The sequence below is a fragment of the Sinohyriopsis cumingii genome, chromosome 7 (genome assembly GCF_028554795.1).
Source record: "Sinohyriopsis cumingii isolate HCF-2022 chromosome 7, ASM2855479v2, whole genome shotgun sequence".
In the NCBI taxonomy this organism is placed as follows: Eukaryota; Metazoa; Mollusca; class Bivalvia; order Unionida; family Unionidae; genus Sinohyriopsis; species Sinohyriopsis cumingii.
In genome coordinates, this window is record NC_142967.1 from 103,288,561 (window position 1) to 103,314,103 (window position 25,543).

Here is a 25,543-nt window from a genome sequence, read left to right on the forward strand (position 1 = left end):
ACCCATTACATTACTTGCAAAATATATATGGTGCTGACATTTTCGGCAAGAGGGAGACCTACCGATATTCTGCATATAATTATTTTAATGTTTTTCAGAGCGAGAGTATTGGGGCCTGATCTGTTCAATATATTTCTCAACTGATACAGCAGGTATAATCAGAGGCGTAGCTAGGGGGGGGGGGGGGGAAGGGGAGTACATATGTCCCCGGGCGCCAAGGTACAGGGGCGCCAAAATGAGGCTTACAACGTTACATTATAATAAGTAAACAAGGGTAATATTCAAAAATGTGATTAAACGGGGAGGGGGCTGGGGCGCCAATTTTATAGTTCGTCCCCGGGCGCAAAATATCATAGCTACGCCTCTGGGTATAATAGAGATCCCCCCCCCCCCCCGAGTTTGCCACAGAGCGCTCGTGTAATATACGGTTTAATACAAAATACATGATTGTGGGCAGGAATATACAAATTTTGGTCGATATACATGATCGTTGGTATCTATTCAAACGAGGGCCATGAAATACATTAGCAAATTCCTACAGTATTTTAAGGCAGGCGATTACGAATTATTTAAAATACGTTTTTCATCTGTCACAGATTTTATAATCATTTTGAAGTGGCTGCTTTATCTCGAGGAAAACGAGCGGTAAGTGTTATACAAAACAAAATCTTAATAGCAATTTGATCACTTTTGCGTCATTTGACAGTAAGAATAGTAATAAATAGAGGATAATTTCTTTTCCTACGTTAGGCCTAATACCTGGTATGTTTTTTAGTGTGGTACACACACAAAAAACAACCCCAAAACAACACTAACAACATTTTAAAAAACCCACAAAAACGAGTACCGTGCCGAAGCCACGGGCTAAAATGCTTTATTATTATTTTTTTTTTATTTATAGCATCAATCACAAATTGAAATATATACAGTATTAGCGTTGGAAAAGAAAGTTTTCTTTTTGTTATATTTTTTTTTTCTCACCCTAGCGAAACACTTTCTGCAAATGACCTTAATAAAGAAAAATAATAAATTAACCTAAACCACTTTGAATGTCGACCGTATCTTTTATTTACACGGCATCATGCGCGGAAGAAAATACCAACTGAACCGGGATTTCAGACAGCAGATGAATTGAAGTTGATTCATTGAACATCATTAGCAATTGTACAATCAAACAGATGCAACAATGAAAAGTGGAACTATGAAAAATCGAGAATGTTAGATTTGCGAAGGATTTATTCCGAATCATTGTCTGCTAATAGAGAATTCATGTCAGTTGCTGTGTCGGCGATGCCCGCACAGCGCGCCGTCCAAATGTGAAGTTGCGTTTTGCTGAAAGACATAACACTGTGCCATAATTTATCTGATGGCATGTAAAGAAGCTGCTTAAATTATAGTATTTAAAAGTTTCTTCATTTTGTAAGAGCTCAAGAAATTAATTCTGGTTTGAAAGACAAGATGACGGTAAAACTCAGAAGACGTAGCTGTACAGTACCGTTGGTGTTGGAGACATCATAATAAAGGTAACTGCGTTAACTTCGCTTTTTGTTTGGTAATTTGTTGGATATTATCTTTTGCTGATCTTCTTTGAGCTTGGAGTAAATTTTACATTCTGAACATTTTTATTTGCACTTATCTGCTTAATATGTATTGCTGGGATATCATATAGAATATGAAGTCAGTATAATGGTACCATATTTTACATATTTGAATGATAAAAGACTGGTAAATAATATAATGATAAACTACAAAGTAAATAATTTGCCCATTATCCCAAATATGTTAATTAAAACAAACATTGAATGTAAATTCAGATATAATGAGCAGTTGTAAGAAGTAAGAAATAACATTTATCCATTGAACCTGTTATGTGTTATCATCGTTTTAAAATAAACACATGGAGACAAGTTTGCTTAAATTCTAAAATTAACACACACACACACACACACACACACGGTATTTAATCTAATACAGAAATGGTGACATTGATATATGCAGACCAATAGTTTTTTTTCTTCTACAGATATAAATTAAAAAGCCTAATTCTGAGAGTTTCACCTACAACATTCATGATGGGAAAGGGCCACTAATTAAGAGCTGACATATGTGGAAGAAAAATACCATCCATGTTGAAATGGGCTAGAGGTAATGTGAGAAAACATAATTTATCAATCTTATTTAACATTATTGTTGATATTTTATCTCAACTGGTCAAAAGGCTAAGTGGGTTTATGTAATGGTCCAGAGTGTGTTATTTATTTCACATCCCCTTCTGTCTTTCAACAGTAAGAAATTAGCTACTTTGGAGTCCATAGTTCTGATCAATTTGTTTATATAAAACTTGGTTTTGGGCTTAAATCAACATCTTGGATAAATCTAATAATGAGCAAAATCCAAGTATATACATGTGATCATGTATAAGATTAGTTGAGTTTTTTAACCAGCCTAAAAGCCATACTTCCACAATATAGGCTAAAATCATTAAGTTGTCCTTGAAGTTTGATGAGTGTTAACCATTAATAATAATAAGGTGATCTTTCATCTGAGTATGTTACCACCGCATGCAATATTTATACATGTAGTGCAGTTTTTACTAAACTTAGAATACATGCTTATATAAATGAGATCTAGATTGAAGAAGTGAAGATGCATACAAATACATGAGGTTATAACCACTACTGCTGATTCAAGTTTGATCATGCTTGGCCATTGGGCTTATATAGTCAAGTTTCACAATGATGCTTATTATGAGTGTGATAAAGGTATGGTAGTGAAGTGACCTTGCATCTGATTGGCAGAGTTTCTTATGATTTGCACAACAGTGTTTATGATCCAATTTAGATCTGACTTGTTTAATTATTTGCTTGTATGTCTGAGGCTATAAGCAAAATCTATGCATATAATGTAGTGGTTCTACATCTCACTAGCCATTCTTGCTACTGCTCTTAAAACTATTTCTCATTAATTTTATCAGACTTGGTGAATAGATTTATCTCATCGAGATATAGCAAAAGAGCAATTTTGTAAAAAAATATTCATTCATATTAAACTGAAATTCTGCATCTGATTGGTTGACCTTGCAAATACTATAAGGGCTCTATTTCTGACAAAAAGATTATTTTTATCTAATGTAGCAGAAATGCTTATATGATCAAAACATTGAACATATTTGATGACAAATAAGAAATAGTTTTTCATGCAAATTTGATAAACATTGATAAATCGGTTCATATCATTAAAAGCTTGGAAGAGTTTGATTACATGCGAGACCATCACATATTAATCATTCTTTATTTAGAGAATTATTTTCGTGAGGATTTAGTAAAATATGTAAAATCAATATGGACTGGTTTTGTTATGTACAGCAACACTAGTTGTTTACTGAGTACTGAGGGAATTGGAGTAAGGCAAGGGTACATTGCAGTAGGTAACCTGGTTGACTTGATAACAGGATTTTAACACAAACATTTTTATCAGGAGTCTAGCATACTATCCATTGATTCACTGCAGATCCTGCCCCCATTAGTTACCTTTTAATACATAAAGCATTTGGGTTTTTTATGTCACAAATCCCATAGGGATTAAAATTAACATCATAGGTCTCACTGGATAGTTTCGTATTTTGACAACCCTATAATTTTTAAGGTAGAAGGCATGAACCTAATTATCACAAGCCTAGCATTTATAAATTTACACATAAGCTAAATCTATAATGTGGTTCAGATTTACTTTGAGTTAGGCATGGAAATAGGTTGGCTTGTTGGTGACTGCCTGTCACGGTTAGATGAGCATTGGAGATCATATGCGTAACTTAGTCTGCAAATGAGCTGCCGACTTTTATTTGTGTCTGCTACAGAGGTAAATATAAAAAAATCTTGATGGTAGAGGGGTGATGAAAAGTATGCTAATTTGTTATACTACTAGTGAACTATATTCATGCATAAGGCACATACTGATTCTTTTAGTTGCCTTGTCACAGAAAAATATTGAAAATAGCTATTTCTAGTAAAAAATGAATGTAAAATGTACCTGCATCCTCTGACCCTACCAGAACCAAACTAAAAGCTCAAATTTGTGCAGCTGCTTTTGCTCATCACAAACATAATTGGGAGTATAACTGCTAACCCTACCCTCTAGCACACATTTAAGATCTTTAGAGGTTTTAAATACAGCCTTATAATTATACAAGTTTCATTATATTGGTCAATAATTAGTCACATGTGATGACACTTGTAACTAATCAAACCACAGCAACTGAGAGCAGACTAAGCACTGATATTTATATGGTATACAGTCTGTCTGCCGCAACACATGAAACAAACTGGACAAATCTGAAAGCCTTGAATTTGACTTTATTTATCTGTATGGTAGAACAGAACCTGAGTTGAAAAGCTTTTAAAGAAAGACCTTGATATCAAACCTAATAATAACTGCAGGAGTTATATTATGGATAATTAACCATTCTCTCAGTTTCAAACTGGGCATTCCATCCCATGGGGTTCTAAATGTAAACCAAGTGTAACTGATATCCTAATGAACTGTAAAGACCATAGCAGCACAACAGCAGGGGACCAGATATGTCCAGATCCAGAAATCATAGACCAGTTTCAAACTGATGATGAACCACATAAAAATTACACATCTGCTAGAACTTATGTTATGAAGATAACTTAAATTGCATTATTATTAATCCTCCTCCTCACATTCATCATAATTGAGATGCATCATATATGTTTTATTGTAAAATAGTTTATGCAACATAATTCAGTGAAGACCTTTGCTGCCAATTTACCAGTGAACCATTTGTTTCAATGAACATATTTTATGTTGTAACAAGGAGCATCATTTAAACATTATAATACACTTATCATACCTGTATATGAAATCTTAATACTAACACTTATACTTGCAATACTACTACTAATAAAAACACCTGCATTGATAATTTGATTATGTTCAATTGGACTTGTATCTAAATGATCACCAGCTGTATGAAAAGACATATTTTAATATATAGATATTGGATGGAATACTAGCTACCACAATTGAATAGTCATATGATAAATGATATATTATTTTAAACAATTTATATTTGCAGTGAAACATACTTTTACATTATTTTCCCTTAAATTTCATTTATAGAGCAGTATACTCTGCATTCATTAAATTACTGAAATGGTTAATAATACAACAACAAATACTGCAACTTCCAGAATCACAAAAATCAAAAGATATAAACAAAAACTTCCCTACATGTATCAACAGTTGTCACTTAATAGACAGAACTATGAAGATTTAGAATAGGATGTTAACAAATTAGGTATTCAAGTTAAAAAGAAAAAAATACCAAGTAAGCTTACTACCAAAAAATCAAACAATAACAGTGAATTTTAGTACATTCCCAGGAAACAGAATATATGATTTTTCTTAACTTGATCTGATACATCTTAAATCTATAGAAAATGATTCATATTGTATGACTAAAATATTATGTAAACAAAAATTCCATCACTTTTTTCAGATGCAACATGCATACCCCAACCCATCCTTCTTGATCATAAAGTATACCAGCATTCCACTATAAGATGGGGAGCTGTAGTGGCTCAGTGGTTAGCTTTCTGGACCTGTGAAATAAGGTAGGTTCAAATTCTACCATCAGACCAACCTGGGTTAGCTACCATGGTGTGTCCTTGGGCAAGGCACTATACTTAAAGTGCCTTGGCACTAAATAACTTACTTGTGTTGGTTTACCATAAAAGACCAAACCAAACACAAAAAAACAACAACTTTAAAATATGAGTTTTGTCAATACTAAGTAAATGAAAATCATACTGAAGAAATGTTTTTGTTAATACAGTTTAATGGATCTAAAAAATCTCTTTCTTCTGCAGGAGTTTAAAATGTTAAATTAAAAAGGTCATGGTACACATTGCTTTGTTCGTACACATCAGGCTCCGTAACCCATATCCAACTAAAAATTTTAGTAGAGTCTGAATAAAACATATTTTAATCTGGATGATAATATTCTTTCTCCATTCATATATTACACCACCAAGATTGATCCAAATAAGATTACATTTTACTATAACACTAAGGATGAGTATGCCTCTTAACAACTGACAAATGTGGAGAGAATGGAGTTAAACTGAACTTTGATTTCTTTTCAACCATTGCACAAGATGATCATTTATTATGAAAAAACCTGAATAAAGTTGGAGTTCATAACCATGACAGTCTTGATACAATATAAATTCAATATATTATTGTTGTCTTGAGGTATAGTTCTGTATATTACAATCTCACACAAGATCAGGGTATATTTTAGTACCATACAGTTAATTCGGGATTGTATTAATACCTATTCTGGTGAATGAACATTAAATAAGATTTACTATTTTGGAACCAGTTGCAATAAAGTTTACTAAACAAGAGAAAATATGACTTTACTATAATATTTAAAATGTAAAATCTGCAAACAGAATACTTGCTTGACTTTACACTTCAGCTATATCATAATATTTATTTGAAATGAATTTATACAAATGGCATTAAATTGGGTTTCAGGCTGGTAATGACAATGGTAGTAGTGAATAGGGACGGTCTAGGGACTAGGGAACTTCCATGTTAAAAAGGGTATATCCACTCTGGGGATTATGTAATTTAACATGGGAGAAAAAAAAAATATCCATTCTAGGGACAAGGGGAATTTAACATGGGAGAAAGAAAAAAAACTATTGAACATGGGGAATAAATCGTGGGACTGTCTTGGGACTAGGGGAAATGGAACAGGGTCGGGACCCTATTTTAATAAGGTCCCGACCTGATGGGTCTATGAAAATGAAACAGGCGAAAATTGAAACAGGGAGGGGTCTCTATTTTTTTATTATTTTTTTAAACAAAAAAATAAAAAAAGGGGTAGGCAATTGAAAGTCAAGATCTTTTCGAGAGATAGGAATGGCCCTGAAAAGGGCCTTTGGTTTTATGTTAATATACCCTTAACATAAAGGGCATCTGTGACATCTTCTTCTTGACCTTAGGCTGCGCCTGACTGCAGGACCATAGATTAAGACTCTTTTGAGGCATCCTTGATGCTCCACATAAGATTCTTCGCATCCACAGGCTGGTGTCTGTCCTGTGGATAACTGTCCAGTTGGATTGGACATACATTGATATGTCCGTCCGGAACATCATCGAAGACACAAGCGTTGAAGATTGTACGTCGGTCCACATGTTGGGGTGCTGAGTAACAGGTGAAGGAATGCAGTGAACTGTACTTATTTATAGGGGGAGGAAGGATTGAAACGGATTGAGTTTGTTGACCAATCCAAACACGCGTTACAAAATTCAGTCAGCCCACGTCCAATCCGAAGAGAGCAGTCTGTGACGTCACATAGTCTATATAGATTCGCTAGCGCCTGTGCGCAGTCAATCTAAGCGACAGTTTTTCAACATGACGGAAACTCAGAAAACGATCAGTTGGGGTGCACTGATGGTGGAGACTACCCAAGGGAACCCAGACTTACTTTCAGAAGAGGTGAATTGGGATTTTGTGGATTTTTTTACCTTGCAAGAATTTGTTCCTGAAGCTTCGTCACCTTCTCCTTCATTACCGCACATGGAAAATTTTAGACAGAGACAGAAAGAAGAATTGGAGAAATTTATACAACAGCAAAAGGAAGCGGAACAAGCTTTTCTCCTACAGCAACAGCAGCAAGAAGAAGAGGTAAGAAAAAAACAACAACAAGAAGAAGCAGCAAGAAACAAGGGTGTCAAAATCAAACGGTCACGGTACTGTTAGACATTTTAGCGGAGTTAAGAAGTCTGAAACAAATGTATCAGACTTCTTTATTACGGCCGAAGAGAATACGACCTTCCCAAGCTAAACACTCCAACCCTGTGACTACGCCTACTGCACCACCCTTAGTGATTTCAACGAAATCATCATCAACAGTACGCAGTCCAGAAGTTAAAGTTGATTGTTTAAACTCACCCCTTACACCAAAAAAGGCCCTTTTCAGGGCCATCCACGTCTCTCGAAAAGAGATAGACTTTCAATTGCCAATAACTAAAAAAAAACATTTTACCCAATAGTACCTGTCTGTGTATGAGTGTGTGTGAGTGTAGGTTCTTATTTTAAAATCAAAACCCAAAGACACTTACCTTTTATAATTAATTTATTCTTTTATAAATATTTACAATTCACAATTCACAACAGAGCACTTTAAAAGGTTCATAGACTTATTCTGTCTCATTGTTCACTCTCTGTTTTTTTAATTTCTTCACCGTCATAGTCTTTTCCTCCTCTTCCTCCTCACTTTCTTCCCTTCTTTTCTTCTCCTGTTTCTTTTTCTTCACCTGTCTGTTTTCTTCCTCTTTGTCTTCCTCTTCCTCTGAAGAATCCCTCTCATCTTCTGACTCCTCTTGTTTCTTTTTTGGGCAGTCTGGTGACCAATGTCCTTTTTCTTGACAATAATAACAGGTATCTTGACTTTTGTCTCTTCTAACCCCTTTTTTTTCTTTTTTGACGGTCTGGACACTCTGAAGACCAATGCCCATTCTTCTGACAGATATAGCAAGTATCTTGACTTTTATCTTGAAAGGAAGGAGAGTAGTCCCTAGGCTGGTCTGAAGAGAATTTTCTAATGACCCCTCGCAAAGCTCTGATGAAACGTTCGATCTTGGTAGTCTCTTCCATCGTTGTGCTCAGTTTGAGAGTGAAATGAATAGTGAAAGGACAAGACACATACCCTTTATATACGCTGGTCTGCTATGATTATAAATTAGTCCATGGTGTTTAAACTTTAGTCATTTGACTTTTTGCTATCGAGATGAAATGATCCAATTCATTTGAGAAGAAAGAAGAAGAAAGTAAGAAGCAGAAACATGATCTGTCGCCTCGTACCAGGGCTGAAGTCTTGGCACAAATTCATGCCAGTGATTTTGAAGAGGACATGAGTGAACCAGAATCCAAACCCTCTAAACAAAGTTTACCACCCTTAGTCAACCCTGAAAAGTACTATGACATTCGAGAGACGGAAAAGCGTCCCTCTAGAAAATTTAGAACTACGGCTTACAAATGCACAGTGAAGTTTAAAGATTTCAAGTCTGAAGTACTGTTAGAGAAAGCAGAAGGGTTCATCACCGACATGTGGGATTCTTTGCTCACCACACTCAAGCGACAATGTCAACCCAAAGAAGATGATCGCTTGAGACTTTCCATACAACATGACGGCTTGAAATCCCCTGTTTGGATCGAGTTTAGCAGCCCTGCAGAATTGACCACTTCCAAAGTCATGGACAAGATTCAACACGTGCAACAATCTAATGACCAGTTTGACATCACCGATGGAAAAGCCACACTGGACGTGACCCACGTCTCTCCTCCTCAAGGGACCGGACAATGCAGAAAGACCTTATTGGTCAACAACCTTCGCATTACCAAAACAAGTCTTGTCCAAATTAACAATTTTCAAGACCTTATGTGTTTAGCCCGAGCCATCGTGGTGGGATGAACCTATGCCGACAAGAACGACACGGTAGAATGGAAAAGAGCCTGGGAGAACATTCGAAAATCGAACCGAGCCAAACAACGAAATGAAGCAGAACTTCTGTTACAACAAGCATGCCTGTCCAAAGACACATCCTGTGGCATTCCTGAGATGCAAAAATTGCAAGATGCCCTAGCTCCACGATACACCTTGAAAGTGCACCCTCAAGAAGTGCGTGGGTCTCTGTTGTTTCGAGGGAAAGACTTTAAGGATGGAAAATACATTCACCTCTATCATCACGATGACCATTTCGATACCATTACCACTATCACTGGATTCCTGGGATACAAATATTACTGTGAGAAATGTGACTTATGATGGTTATAATAATCGAGAGCAACACAAACATTGTGGATCGAAATGCTCAGGATGTTTGGCCTCTCAACCCTGTCTGAGCGAAGGGCAAGAACCAGTGCATTGTCCTGCTTGTCTGCGCACATTTGTCAGCCCTGCCTGTTACCAACAACATCTGAAGATGCAAGGTTCACAGAAGAAATGTGCTTGTCAACTCCTGAGATTGTGCCCAATGTGTGGACAAGGTCTATGTATCAACAGTACCAAGGCACACGTATGTTCAGGAAAGAAAAAATGTCACATTTGTCACTGCATCGTGGACTTGGATCACCAATGCTACATGCAAAAATACCAATCCCAACCAGAGAAAGAGGATAGTCACAAGAAGAAGAAAGGCAATTTCATCTTTTTCGATTTCGAATGCATGCAAGAGACCGGTATTCACATTCCTAATTTCTGCGTGGCTCATCGAGCGTGCGAGAAGTGATTCAAGAACCTATCTTGAGTTATTGCCCTCACTGCAGTAAGATTCCTGGAGGGCGTGAAAAAATCTTTCAAGGACCGAACACACTAGCCGATTTCACACAATGGGTCTTAGACCCCATCGACAAGACGTGGAGCCAAGAGGACATCGAACATTATTATGGAGAATGTCATCACCATGCCACGGTGATGGCTCACAATTTCTCCGGATACGATGGACAGTTTCTTTTGAGATGTTATACGGAACGTGGCATCGAGCGTCCTAAAATCACTTTCAACGGAGCCAAAATCATTTTCATGCAAGTGGGACAAGTGCAGTTTAAAGATTCGATGAGCTACTTAGCCATGCCTTTGAGTCGAATGCCTAAAATGTTTGGAATGACAGAAATGGCTAAAGGGTACTTTCCACACTTTTTCAATACAGAAGCCAATCAACACGCCGTTCTACCCCATTTGCCTCAGGCTCACTATTACGACCCTGACAACATGCGTACCGAACGAGAAACTTTCTACGCTTGGTACCAGGTTCACGCCTCCGACCCTTTCGACTTTCAGGAAGAAATGCTAAAGTATCGTCGTTCCGACGTGGACATTTTACGGCGATGCTGTGGAAAATTTCGAGAACTGTTCATGGAACACGGAGGGGTTGATCATTTAAAAGAGGCTTGCACCATTGCCAAAGCGTGTTCCTTAGTCTACCGACAACGATTCATGCTTGAAAACACTGTGGCTGTCATCAGTCCTCAAACGACTAACTATGTCAAACGTCAATACTCGGTCAAAGCCCCATGCTGGTTGCATTACTTGTGCGACAAGGAAGACAAATGGATTCAGCATGCCCGCAACGGACAGGGCGAAAAGATCATCGGAATGCATTCGGTCGATGGCTGGGACTTAGAAAACCCCAAGATCATGTACGAGTTTAACAGTTGCTTATTTCACGGATGTCCCGTCTGTTACCCTGACCGCGGCACTAAAAATCAGTTCTTACAACGAACCAAGGAAGACTTGTACCACGCCATTTGTCAGCGACGCCTAAAGTTAGAACAGGAAGGATACCAAGTGGTGGAAATGTGGGAACACAAATACAATCACTGTTTGAACACCGATCCCGAGTTTCAACGCCTCATGGAAAGTCACCAGTTCATGGACCCCCTGAACCCAAGTGATAGTTTGTACGGAGGAAGGACCAATGCCACCTGTTTGCTGTACCAAGCTGACGAAGAGAAAGGAGAAGAAATCAAATACTTGGACGTGTGTTCACTGTATCCCTACGTGTGCAAATATTGTTGCTTTCCTGCAGGGCACCCACAATTGTTCACCGAACACATCGACCTAAAAAACATTCGACAATACGAAGGCTTGATCAAGTGCAAAGTTTTGCCTCCCACGAACCTATACCATCCCGTCTTACCTCGCCATTGCCAAGGCAAACTTATGTGTCCTTTGTGCCGTACTTGTGCTGAAACGTGCAATCAAGATCAACCTTGTCATCACACCCAGAAAGAACGGGCCTTGACGGGGACATGGGTCAGCGTAGAATTGTTCAAAGCTCTGAACATGGGATACCAACTGTTAGAAGTGTACGAAATTTGCCACTTTCCCAAGACACAATAATTCCACAAGGGTGACCCCACGCAGAAAGGCATTTTCGCAGACTACGTGGATGCCTTTTTGAAACTGAGCAAGAAGCCAGTGGCTATCCGTCCTGGTGTCACACTCCCGAAGACCAAAAGACATTCAGAGAGAAATTCTGGGCACAAGAAGGCATTACTTTAGATCACATTGAGAAAAATTAAGGCAGGCGATCGTTTGCCAAAGTGATGTTAAATTGCTTGTGGGGTAAAATGGCACAATGACCGTGTTTACCCAAGACGGAGTATTTGACCGAACCTTTCCGCTACTTTCAGATGATTCACGACAAAGCCAAATTCATGAAAAACGTGGACGTCATTCGTGAGGATTTGATCTTGGTGAATTACGAAGAAGATCTGAACTTTGTAGAAGATGACCCCTTTGGAAATGTCATCATTGCAGCTTACATGACAGCTCATGCTCGCTTAAAATTGTACGAAGCTTTAGAACTGTTAGGGGAACGTGTCTTGTACTTTGACATGGACAGTTGCATTTATATCGATCACCTGAGTCAGGATTTGGATACGAAGTACAGTGTTTCGCTTGCAGACTGAAGTTACGAATGGATCTATGTATCTACAAAGATTCAGCTATTCTGGAACATACTCGATGGTCTCCGCACTGCCCTTACCTTTCAATGGCCTTTCCACCCATTAAACTACGGTACAATTATGACGGTACCTTAGAGACGGTACCTTCCAAAACTAGACGTAAACACATTGCATCCTATTTCATTGTTGTTTCTTTTCCACATAATAGCTTATTTTTTATAAAATGTTAAACTTTACTAATCTTTTTTCAAGATCACTTTAGTTTGCAAAAATATATCTTGTCATTTATTGGCATTCTACATTGAATTTTGTAAACTAGCTATAAACCTGACCTAATTGCTCAACTTAACTGCTGACAGAAACAGTCTACAGTAAATGTATTTCATTTCTATAGCTCGATGGATAAACATTACATCTTTTAAAGCTGTGCACAGAATAGGCCGACATATCACGAGTCAGGAAACATGGGGGTGGTATCCCCTGTGTCCAAAATTAATATCATTTTGAATAGAATATTCTAGTGACAATTGCCTCTTTTCAAATGGTAAGCATTGCTTTTTTTTATTTTCGTCAATCTGTCAAATTCGGTATGCATTTTGCTTTAATATTTGAGATGGAAACCTTAGGTGCATAGAAATGTCAGACAGCATTGTACATCATGGATGGTGTCCAACATACTTTTATGATCATAAAACAAAATCCCATTTTTTAGTTATGGCCACTGATTTAAAAAATATTCATCCAAGCTAAATATAATAATAATAATAATAATGAGGACTTTGTATAGCGCCTAATCTTTAGAAGCTCTAAGCGCTTTGCAACATTAGACAACATAAAAACATACACAATGATATGATTACAAAAACAAACACCATGAAATTAGAAAACATAAAAAACATGCTGAGAATATTTAAGGTAGTTAACATTATTAAGTCATTAAGTTTGTTTTTGTAGTCAGAATAAGTAGTTTTGAGAGCACTTTTGAATGGGATCACTGCGTCTTTGTGTCTAAGTTCAGTGGGCAATTCATTCCATGTTGCTGGGCCCTGGTATGCAAAAGAATGCTGTCCATGTGACTTTGTTTTCATAGTGAGAATAATGAGTATATGATTGTCGGAAGAGGAGTGTAAGTATCTTGCTTGTGTGTACACATAGGTGAGGTCGGATAGGTATGTTGGACTAGAGTCTGTCAGTGAAACGTAGCACAGAGAACTAATGTTGTGTTTGATTCTGGATCGAATGGATAGCCAGTGTTGGGTACAGAGCAGCGGGGAGGTGTGCTCTGATTGTGGTACTCTAAGTATGATCCAAGCAGCTATGTTTTGAACTTTTTGAAGTCTCTGCAGTAGATATTAAGATGAACCAGACAGAATTGAGTTACCATAGTCCAGTCTTGAAAGTAGTAATGAACACACAAGTGTTTTAGTGGCATCAACTGAAAGATATCTGAGAATGGAGCTGATGCGTCTCAGCTCAAGATATGCAGCCTTGCATATGTTCATGACATGTTGGTGCAATGTGAGAGTACTGTCTAGAGTAACACCTAGGTTTTGTACTGATTGTGTGAATTTAATGTTGGTGTTGCTGATATTTATTGTGTGAGGTAAAGGATGTGAATGAGAAAGTCTTTGTGTTGTAATCAGAATGGCCTCAGTTTTATCATCATTCATCTGCAGCTTGTTACAAGTCATCCATGATTTCACATCAGAAATGCACATCTCTACACCTTGGATGGTAGCATCAACTTCAGTTGGGTGGCTAGATTTCTATATTTGGGTGTCATCAGTGTACAATTGGTGAGACACTGGATGATGATCTATGACACTTGAGAGCAGCTGAGTGTATAGAGTGTAGAGAACAGGTCCAAGAACAGACCCCTGTGCAACACCACAACATAGATCAACTGGGCTGGAGTGTAATCTATTTGCAGACACAATTTGTGTCCTGTGGCAAGGGCGATATGCAGATTGTACATTGCTAAAAAGACTGTTTGAATTCAGACAAGATGCAAGCTGGGATTGAACAACCTTTTGTAAGATTTTTTATATGAATTGGAGATTAGAAACCGGGCAGTAGTTCTTTAAATCCTTATGGTGTAGTGTTAGTTTCTTCAGCAGAGGTTTTACAATGGGAGTTTTGAAAAATGATGGAAATTATGCTGATGAGAGAGAGGTATTAATAACATCAGTTAGTGAAGGCAATACTGGATCTAAGCACTCAAGCAGCAGTAATGTTGGAATTGGATCAAGTTCACATGACTTTGGTGCACTCTAGGATGATTATTTAAAGATGAAAATCTCAAGTGGAAACCTTTCTGGTCAGCCATCTCATCCAAAACCTCCTGAAATGGAGAGTATTTTGCAGACTCTAAGATTTCCTCTTATCCTGCTGGTATGTTCTATTTAGTTTATCTGGTCTCTTTTTATTTTTTATCAATTGCTTTTATACCATGCCACAATTGGAAATTCTTTATCAAAAGTATGTATAAATTTCATCATTTTTCTGTCTGTTTAATAAGATGTGTTTAAGAGTACTTACTTACTCATGATGCTGTATATATGAGATTAGATGTTTTGTTAAAAAAGAATGCATTTTGTGATATATTGTATCACTGCTTTATATACAGTGGTCATTGCAACCAGTATGCATTTTGTTTACATGCCAAAAAATCCAGTCTGATTTCTTTGTTTCTTTTTTACTGCAATTAAGGAGTAGTGATAATCTTTATACTCTTAGCTGCATCCAGAAGGACAACACCATCACCATCCCCATCCACTCTGGAGTGGAGAATATAAAGATTTCTCTCTGCCAGTTCCTCTGCAAGTAGTAAGTATTGAGGATGGAAAAAAAATGTACATTATAGAATAATGAAACAAATACTACAGGTGTTGACTTTTATATAATCTCTTATTTCATTTACAGCTCTCTAAATACGAGTAGGTCAATTATACACTGTATTTATGAATTTAATTCTCATCTAAGGTAGTAGAACTGTTTTATGTTTGACATAATGTTGGGTAATTTGTGGCCATACACTAAAAACACATTTTGTAGCATTTAAAAATGCTTATGTTCAATGCACGTAAAACTCATTGGTTTGTTGTCACTTCAGTTGATAATAGTCTTGTCATCTTGTAGACATTTTGAATGTTAGTGTTCAATGCTAAGGTCATATACATTGATTCAACATCAAAATTTGTTTGCAGAATGGAAGATTATGACATGAAAGCACAAGCTCTTGTAGCTTAGATACTGTTATTTCAGAACATTGTGAGATGTTAATTAATTAAATTATAGGTCATAAAACATACTGTTCAAGACTTATTTGTGCAAATAAACAATGAATTGTTTTTCATTGATGTGTCGACTGTTCATCATTCCATTGGTTTTTTTATTTTTCTTTCTGATGTATACCATTGTCTTGTGTAAGTCAGACGCCTAAACTATCTACATTGAATGCAGACTTTACAGACACCAGCAGTGAAACAACATATCCAGGGAATAAAAAAATAAAGGATTATAGGGAAAAGTTTTCATATAAACTGTACAAAAACCATGTATTTCATTCCATAAATATATTTCATTGTTAAACCCATGTTCACTGTACAGATCTTTTTAAGGAGTTTATAATAATGATCTTGATCTTTCAAAACTAATTTCATCACAAATCTGTTACAGATTTCCAGTTCAATGTACTTATGAAACTGGACACAAATATTGAGAATTTGTTGGAGCAGGTGGCCCTCCAAGTTCATACACAAGGCCCAGACACAGAATATAGAGAAGAAATTCTTGCAATGCCATGTGATTCAGTGGAGGAACTAGAGGGCTTTTGCCAGAGGTTGGAGGAGAATCCCAAACTCTCCAAGAAGATGGTAAATTGGGGCTTTATTTTCTATTTAAAAAAACTGTTATAACCTTTATTTGCTGTTGTGAACCTCAATATGCATTATGCAAGTTCTGCAGTGCCTGTATAATTATTTTTGGGGGTGGGGTGAACATGTAGTGGTCGGCTGTTTTGTCTTACGGATGTAGGCCAAAACATGTTTAGAGATGAACATGTAACAGGTATTTTACTACATATACACTATTACATATTATGTGGCTACTTGAATTCAATCCTTGAGTGAATGTCATTTATGAAGTTAATAGATTCACGGTGGTTAATTTGGTTTATAATTGCTATTAGTACATTGTGTTGCATAGTTAATGTTATCAAATTTTTTTCAAGTTAGAGAAATTAAATTTGCTTGCAAAACCATGGCAAAAAATAACTATATACAAGCATATTTTGTCACATCGATCATGAAATACTACTACTAATAATAATGTCAAAATCAAAAAATAGTAATATTATTATTATTATTATTTTCAGATATGCTACTTGAGCTCCCTTGGCAGGTTTACAATTGGGGATAGTGTCAGCAGGATGATGAAAAAGCTTAAAACAAAAAGACTGGCCAAAGTATAGTCCAAAGGGACGTAAAGGGAAAAAAGCATTTCAAGAGCTTGTGATATGTCAGGTTTTGATAAGTAAGTATGGCTTGATTTAAATTGTGTTTTTCATGTGACTTGCCAGGGATTTTTAAATGAATTGATAAAGTAACTTGAGACCACATTTCAAAGTACATGTTTTAAAAATATTCCATTGATTATTGCTGGCATTTAGAAAAATGCAATGCATCCTTTGTTGTGAAACTTATTTTAAAACATTGTATTACTCTTGCAGAGGCCTGCTTGAAAACTAATGGCAAAGCAAAGGCAAATGGAATGGAAGAGACCATATCAGAGACCCTCAAATATGCACCCAACCAACGCAGAATGATAAAAAACAAGGTAATCCAAATGACTCTTATTTCATCAATATTGGATTCAGTTTCGTCTTTTAAAGCATAGTATTTGCAAGGCGGATGCATTTCTAAACTGATAACAAAATCAGCTTATCCTATTGCCCAGGACTATCAGAGCTAGAGTCCAGCTAACTACAATATGCATATATCTTGTCTGATCGGACAAGTGCCTCCATTTGGAATTTTTATTCACATGAAATATTTGGATGAAATAAATTCATCTTTGTGCAAATTGATTGCACCATCCACTTGCCAGAAATGACAAGTAAGTGCAAAGTTATCTTGTATCATGGCTTAACAATAGTAAGGGAAGCACAAGTGCAGTGAAGAAAATTTCATACATTTTTATAATGCTGATTAACATGACTTCTGCATATGTAACTAGTGCTGAGATGATATGACTTTATTTAAGCATTACAATTTTGTTTTAATTTGCAGGTGCCTGAGCAGAAGAAGTAATAGATAAACTTTACAGTGGAGTTGGAGACTGATTCTGATTCATAATCTTAATTAAATCTAGAAAATAAACATTAAAGTTATATTAAAATATCTGTTGTATTGTTTCCTTCTTTCATTTTTCTCTTAAAAACAAATGTCTGAACCTTTAGTCTGTAAATTCAGTGGATTCCTTATCAGCCCATCTACTTTTACTTTACACCATGCTACTTTAAAAAAAAATGAATTATCCCCATTGGGGTAGGTCCCCCCAACCCCCCACCCTACTTTGTCAACTTACCTGCCACATTTAAATCTAATGGAAGGCCCTGCTGTAAAGCCTGTTAGTAAAACTACTCAACAAGAGGATTTCATACATTTGCAACTCCTAGATGGACGGTAATGTTTTCATTTTTGTAATGTAGATTTGGACATTCTTGCCACCAGTATGGAATATGTGTTTCAGAAACACAAGCAGCTTTCATCAGATTTGCATATAGGTTTTATATGTTGTGAGTATGTTGTAGGAAGTTTTTTTAAATAACATCATATGAGATGATGCCAGTGGAAATGGCAGAAAAGTGTCTGTATTGTTCACCAACTACACCTTGTTCTTACAAAATGTGGCTGTTACACATTCCCATGATGATGTCACTGACAGCCATCAGTGAGGAATGCCCCAACAAGCATAATACAAATTGCTTCCATTATAATTGTTACAATTCCATTCTGACCACTCCGGTGTCCTAGTGGTTAGAGCATCTGCCTCAGAAGCGGGAGGTCATGGGTTCAAACCCCAGCCAAGTCATACCAAAGACTTACAAAAATGGTATTAACAGCTACCTCGCTAGACGCTCAGCATTAAGAGGTTAGTGTTAGGACTGATTGGCCTGGTGTCAGGATAATGTGACTGGGTGCAACATCATACCACATGTTTGCAGCATGATGCCCCAGTGCTATACATCACTATAAACTGCCACACTGCAGACATCGTAGCAATATGACTGAAAAATTATTCAAGCTACGTTAAAAATCCAATCACACACACACAATTCCATTCTACGATCCAGAACCAACACTAATTCCGTACTACAGTTCTTGCATTTCAATCCAATTTTGCTTTTGAAATGTAGTGCCACTCAATTCATAATGAACCCATTCATTTCAAACACTCGCAAATACTTATTATTCCTGTCTACAACTGAAAAATATCTATATAAAAAACCGTGTAACTGTGTTTTATGCAAGGGCATGGAGATGCACAAAAACTTGCACCTGAAGCTTGAATAAAACCCCGACTGTGGATAAGACTTTACCCATCGATTACCCCAGCTTGGGGATAAATTCCGACCGTGGCGATTTATTATATATCCTATGACTGCTCCAACTTGAGGGCAAAATCCAAGCACATCCCTAAAAAGATAACAAGTATAGTGGCTCTTTACCTTCTGTAAATGCCACTTGAGCTTCCTCATGCTGTTGTATCTGCCATTTGACAGAATCACGAATGTGGATATATTTCTTAATTGCCTCTAGTTGTTGAGCTAGTTTAGCTGTATGAAATTCCTTTGTGCAGACTCACTCATTATTAATATTACAACAGTGATTTAATTACACATCACCTGTCAGCACACCGATGATAAGTCAGTTATTTTATAACACACCAACAAGCTTGCCCCTTGCACCCCCCCCCCCTTTTATTTTTTGGGCACCTGTGGACATGAATCTGCAAGGCTCAAATTGTCATTTTTTATATAAGATCTCAACATTTTTAAGGCCTTAATTTTAAAGACATCCTTAAAACCCCCAAAAGGTTATCAACTGGATCACCAGCCTTCGTTTAGAGTAACAGCAAATATATATATATATATTTAGGTCTAAGGAAACACAATAAAAATGTTTGATTTAACAATGACATATTTGCCTCAGGTCTGTGATCCTGAAGTGAATATTAACTGTCCATTTATTTTCTTGGCTTTTCTTTACTAGGAAATTGATTATAGAGATTTCTGCAATGGTGAAGGCAATGTAAAAATTGGTTACTATAACATACTTTTTACGCCATGTTTGAAAAAATAAATCCAATGGAAAGGTTATAGTCTGAAAATCTTCATTAAATTAAGTTAATATAGGGGAAAAAACTTTAAGAGTTCATAAATATTTTTCAGTGCTGAATAAAGATATAACATAACACTTTCTGCTGTGATTTTAATAGTTTCTGAGAGCATGAAAAATTTCTAGAACTATAATGTATAAATGTTTTCAAAAGATTATATTAATATGAGGGAAAAATCTGTTATGAAATAAACCGACAAGATCTTGTATGAATTCATGTTATCTTTAAGTATGATATTTGTGTGAAAATATCTGGAAGAAAAAACAAGATGGTGCCACTCACACATACAATGTGGTTGCCACAGTAGCCATATTAAGAAACTTTTTATCGCTACTTCTGAATGGATAATTGTGTCAGCGTGTCAACATGTGTACAAAATACTTACGTTGATGTCTAGCAGGTCCTGAATGAGAATTATGGTGCTGTACAGACATCTTATAAGGCCACCAATGTGGCCATCCTGAAAATCTTGGTATAACTACTTCTCCTGAATGAATGGTCATATCAGTGAAAGACTTCTTATGTCTAGTTGGACGTAAATGAAAATAGTGCCAATGTAACCTCCAATATGGCTGTTTTAATGGGCATCTGGAAAACCCCTTCCTTGCTACTTCTCCTAGATGGCTGGTCATTTTGACATTGTGCTTTCACTAGATGACCTATTTGATGTCTGGTTGGCCGTAAATGGAACTATGCATATGGTTTTGATGTCTAGTTGGTCCTAAATGTGGTTTTTGCTGCTCATAAACTTCTAATGGTATTATAGTTGGTTCCTTAATGAAACTGCTGTACAAAATTAAAAGGCCTTCTCACTTTCTATCAAGTTGGATACAATTATCTTTACCAGCTAGGATTTCTTGATCCTCTTTTTTATACATCAACCCTTCGCATATGTAGTTAGCTAAAACAGTATTTTGAACAATTAATTGCCCTCTTGCAAATACAATCCCAATTGCATGCTTTTACCAGTGTGAGAGCTCCTTATATAAGTAGCTAAGTATTCAGTAACTGAATTTCCACATCCACATGCATCAACTCAGAATTAAAAGTTGCAAAACATATACAAATTTGAAAATCTTGAGACATGTGTCACTTTGCATGGTGGGTGTTATGATTTAAATGCAACAAGGAAATTGAATTAGGGTTAATTTCTTTAAGCTGTATTCAATCATGGGGCCCTGGATTATAGAATGGTCTAGGCATACACATCACTAATCAACTCTCTCTAGTCCAACCAATGTGTGTATATGAGAAAGCTTGCCAGTAGCGTTATGTGTGTTGATTTCTTCCAATAAATATGTTGGCTGCCATGTAAAGTCTATGATGTCCTGAAAAATGGTGTTAAGCTCCATACAAGCAAGCTAAACAATCAATGATATAATGGAACAGTAGACACCATTTTAGCTAAATATGCCAAGAATTGATTTAGAGACTTGGTTAGTGATGATGACTTAAAATTGGCAAGGGATTAAAAAGATAAAAGAAATGACCTTTCATGGCACTGTAATATAACAAATGAGGAAAAACAAAAGTTTATTGCATTTGAACCTTTTGTTTTTTCACAGTTTCAATTTAAGTCATAAGGCCCCTTATTTTGCCTTACCAAACATATAGCAAGTTATTACCTCAAGCCCTAGCACTAATAATGCCTCACAAGTAAGCAGTCATTTATGAAGTCTCAGGTCTGAGTATATGTCTAGCAATACTTATGTCCAGTTTGTTTATAAAATTCTTTCTCACATGGTACAGTTTTCAGAGAGACACGATAAATTCAACAAGTGTGGTAATGAAGGGACAGGCATTCTTTATTTATGCACACATCCCAAAGGGACATTGCTATGTTTGAATCAACACTGAACTGAAGAATGGAGCATCAGCTGCATCAATTAAAATATTGTGGCCCACACAAAATACTGCAAGGACTATAATCAATTTATGAGTGCAATGGGCATGAATTACTGTAGCAGACTGGAGGAAGTAATCCGAATTTATTAATATCTTGAAGCTAAATATAGTAAAGTTTTCATCTATAATCTGTGGAATCGTTTTTGCACACAGTTTGCAGGATTTGTCTTTGGGTCATCGTTTTTCTTTTTCTTCATCTTTCTAGCTTATGGTATCTTGATAAGTCTTATGGTGCCGTGCAACTGCACTTGATGATTACCACAGCCAGTGACATTGTATCAAATCTTCTGGGATCAGATGATTCAATGCAAATTCCACATAACCTATCACCATCCTCATGTTTGCCATCTGACTTACTAAGTTATTTTGCCTAAATAATAATAAAAACAATCTGGTCTGATGTATTGATAGCGTTCTGAATGACCATAATATATTCTCTGTATCTACCCTAGAAAATCCTGAGTGGATCGCTGTTTCGTTTTAATAAACCAAAGTAATCCAATGAAAGGCATTTTACAGACACAAGTGTCTGTTTCCTGTATGCAGTGATTAAATGATAGTATTATGTCTTTATTTTTTTAAAACTGATGATACATATGATCACCTTCAATGTGCAATATTAGTTATGTTAATTAACGAGTGGGCAATATTTGAATTTCAAAGATAAAAGTGTATGCCATGATCACTTTAGTAGGATGATTTGTCAAGTGAGGTTATCTTTTCTGTTTGAATAAATATTGTTAACTAAACTATTTTCGCAAGTTATGACATAAGAATGATTCAAAGAAAGAAAATTCATTAAATTGAACATATAAAATGTAATACTGCAACAGAGTCTAGATGAACTATTTCTTCAGAGACACAATCCAGACTCTGTGGCAGCAAAATTATCAAATAGGACACAACTAAGAGACAATCACATTTTCAGTCACAATGGTTTGACAATTATCAATGGCTTGAATTCATTGACTGTGAAGGCAAAGTGATTTGCAGTTACTGCAAAAAAAGTTCCCAAACTGTCACAGATCTTAAATTCTACCAGTGGACTTGTAAGTGTAACTGAGAAATTCAGGATTTAATCAAGCAAGTCTCATGATAGTATTATACCTAATAAAGCAAAATGTAGCACAGTATATTCATGACACTTAGGCCAGCATGTACAAAATATTCCTCAAGTTACAGTTGCTAGTACTCCACTAAGAAATGTCATTTTATAATAAATAAAAATGTAATGGAAAAAAAAAATCGATAAAGTGATTGCACTCTTTAACATAGCCTACTACCTAACTCAATAATGAAAATGATTTGGTTCATTATATCTTTGTGTTTTATGGAATAAATGCATACATCTGATTGAATTTTAGGCAAGAGACTGAACTTTTGGGTTAAGTTAAAATGTATGTGGAACAAATGCATTTTCTAAAACTACTTGTATCAGTGTGCATTGTGACTTTTCTTTAAGATAACTCTAAATGGTACTGGGTATATATCATTTTCTTCAACTGCACACTGTTGTCTTCCATTTGATTTGATGACTTACAGCTATACTGTCTACACAGTAGGCCTCAATGTCAGGAAAAATTCTGTATACTTCAGTTACAGCTGAAATAAATTTTGCATTAGTACCTGAATCAGACAAAAAAGGTTGTGTTCTGGTGTGTGAATAGAAATGGCTAAAAGTAATATAGACAAAAGCCATAAGAGTACACAGTTACATATGAAAACCACCAATTCACTTGCATGTGTGGCATACAAGTTCAAATATTTGCTTCATGTTTATTTGTGTACACACATTGTTCAACTCGTAAGATATTTTAAGAGCTATTTCTCTATTGTATGCATAATTCATTTACAAATGTGATTAGTGGGCCACACCGAAGGCCATACTATTAGTTCACTTGGCAATATGGTAACGTCAGCTGAAAAGCATAATCATCCATTAAAAGAGCATTATGATATGAACATTAGGTATTTAGGACATATAGATTTTTCTTTTCCAAATGGAGTCCAAGTAATTATTGCCCAATCCAGGTATAATTTTGTACACAAGTAAAGAACAAAATAAGATAAATCTTCATTTATTTGCAATTGACAATACACTTCTTAATGAATATACACTTTTGCATTTATTTTGTATCACTTGAATAAACAATATTTCTTTCAGTTCATTTTAAACTTTTATTTTATATCACTTGAGTAAACAATATCTCTTTCGTTTCATTTAACACTTAGAAACAGGTTCTTCCAGTTACAATAATCAACTCTGGAAACAATAAACAAACTGGAACTTTTGACCTAATTATATTACATTTACTAGGGTTAAAACAATAAATTCCTTAACATAATAAATTAACAGTTCCAGTTAATCAAACACAAAATCATCTTTTATACAGGGTGTGAACTGTTAATATTTACAGGATAAAGCTTATAGTTTCCAAATTGATTGAAGCTTACATGTTGCAGTTGCTGGCACATATCTATTTCCAGCATGGCTTGCATACATTCCACCTTTAATAATTTTGTTACTTCCCTACCCCACCCCATTCAGTAACAAGTATCAAAAATCAGGCTCATTCTAAGGCAAAGTCTGTAACTTGTGTACCACAGTCATCAGAGAGACAAAGATGCAAAACTTTATGATGCCTGTCAAAGGAAGAAAACAGTTTGTTGTTTACCCAAGTTTTGAACCAGTTAACTTGAATTCTCAGACCATCAATTGCTACAGCCCCACTAATTACAATTGTTAGGGAATAATGAGAACTCACTTTCAGTTATCTGTGTATATATATAATTTTAATAACCAAGAATACCGGATGTCTGGGAACATTATAGCATTCAATGGTAACATCAGAACTGAGATGAGAGAATTAAACAAGCATAGTACATGACATAATATATCCATAAACTATTGACTGGGAAAAATACTACAGAACACCATTTCTGCTGGCAGTAAGATGTTGAACCTATATGTCATAAATATCAGGTTGGACATCTAGGACCAGTAATATTCATAATGGGCAGTACCCACCCCCCACCCCCCAAGTGAGAAGGGCCTGATTTGTAATCTAAGCCACCCAACCTATCACAGCCTTTATAGTACTTGAAACAAATATTGAGTAATAGTAAAAAAAACTCTGAAAGTTATTAAAACCAATTTGTTATATTTCCATAACTCTGCATAGTTAACTGTGCAAGCAGACTTAAACATATCAGTATATGACAGTTAAATTGAGCTATAGCATCGATTAACAGAAGCTACGAATTCATCAACAAGCAGTGAACAATCATCTTCACAATAAATGTCAAACATTAGCATCCATAAGCTGTCAAGACAAGTTGTTACACTGGATATATAATCATCCATTTATTTCAAACAAGCTGTGAAAAACGAACCTCACGTCCGCTATATGTACGCTGGCCATTGCAAAGGATGCTTTAATAGATTAATGTTTATCGTCGTGTCTTGACAACCATTTTGCGCGCGCACACCGGAAAGTCATGCTATATATTTGTTACTTGTGAACGTATTCGTGGGCAGTACGCTATATATTGTTCCCGTGGCCGTATTCACGGGCAGAATGCTATATGTTTGTTCTTCGTGAACGTATTTTTGGGCAGTTACTTTGTCATCTTCAACCTAAAGGTCAAAACTGCCCATGAAATTTATATATCTGCCCACGAACCGAAAACATGAATAGGACTATAACATAAGTGTATATACTTATT

At 36.0% G+C, this 25,543-nt stretch overlaps 1 protein-coding gene across 12 annotated transcripts; it reads left to right on the forward strand.

Annotated features, from left to right (window-relative positions):
• Positions 1-878: 878 nt before the first annotated feature.
• LOC149795847 (uncharacterized) lies at positions 879-17,912 on the forward strand. Of its 12 annotated transcripts, none has more exons than XM_089965765.1 (8): positions 879-1,523; positions 2,024-2,145; positions 5,522-5,636; positions 15,248-15,337; positions 16,190-16,386; positions 16,887-17,044; positions 17,241-17,347; positions 17,800-17,912. In XM_089965765.1, the coding sequence occupies exons 5-6, from the start codon at positions 16,210-16,212 to the stop codon at positions 16,980-16,982; spliced, it is 273 nt and encodes a 90-aa protein (XP_089821891.1). In that variant the 5' UTR covers positions 879-1,523; positions 2,024-2,145; positions 5,522-5,636; positions 15,248-15,337; positions 16,190-16,209; the 3' UTR covers positions 16,983-17,044; positions 17,241-17,347; positions 17,800-17,912. The 12 variants fall into 9 exon arrangements, with proteins under 12 accessions (XP_089821894.1, XP_089821891.1, XP_089821896.1 ...); XM_089965768.1 differs by having other exon boundaries at positions 15,221-15,337; XM_089965763.1 differs by having other exon boundaries at positions 15,221-16,386.
• The last annotated feature ends 7,631 nt before the right edge of the window (positions 17,913-25,543 follow it).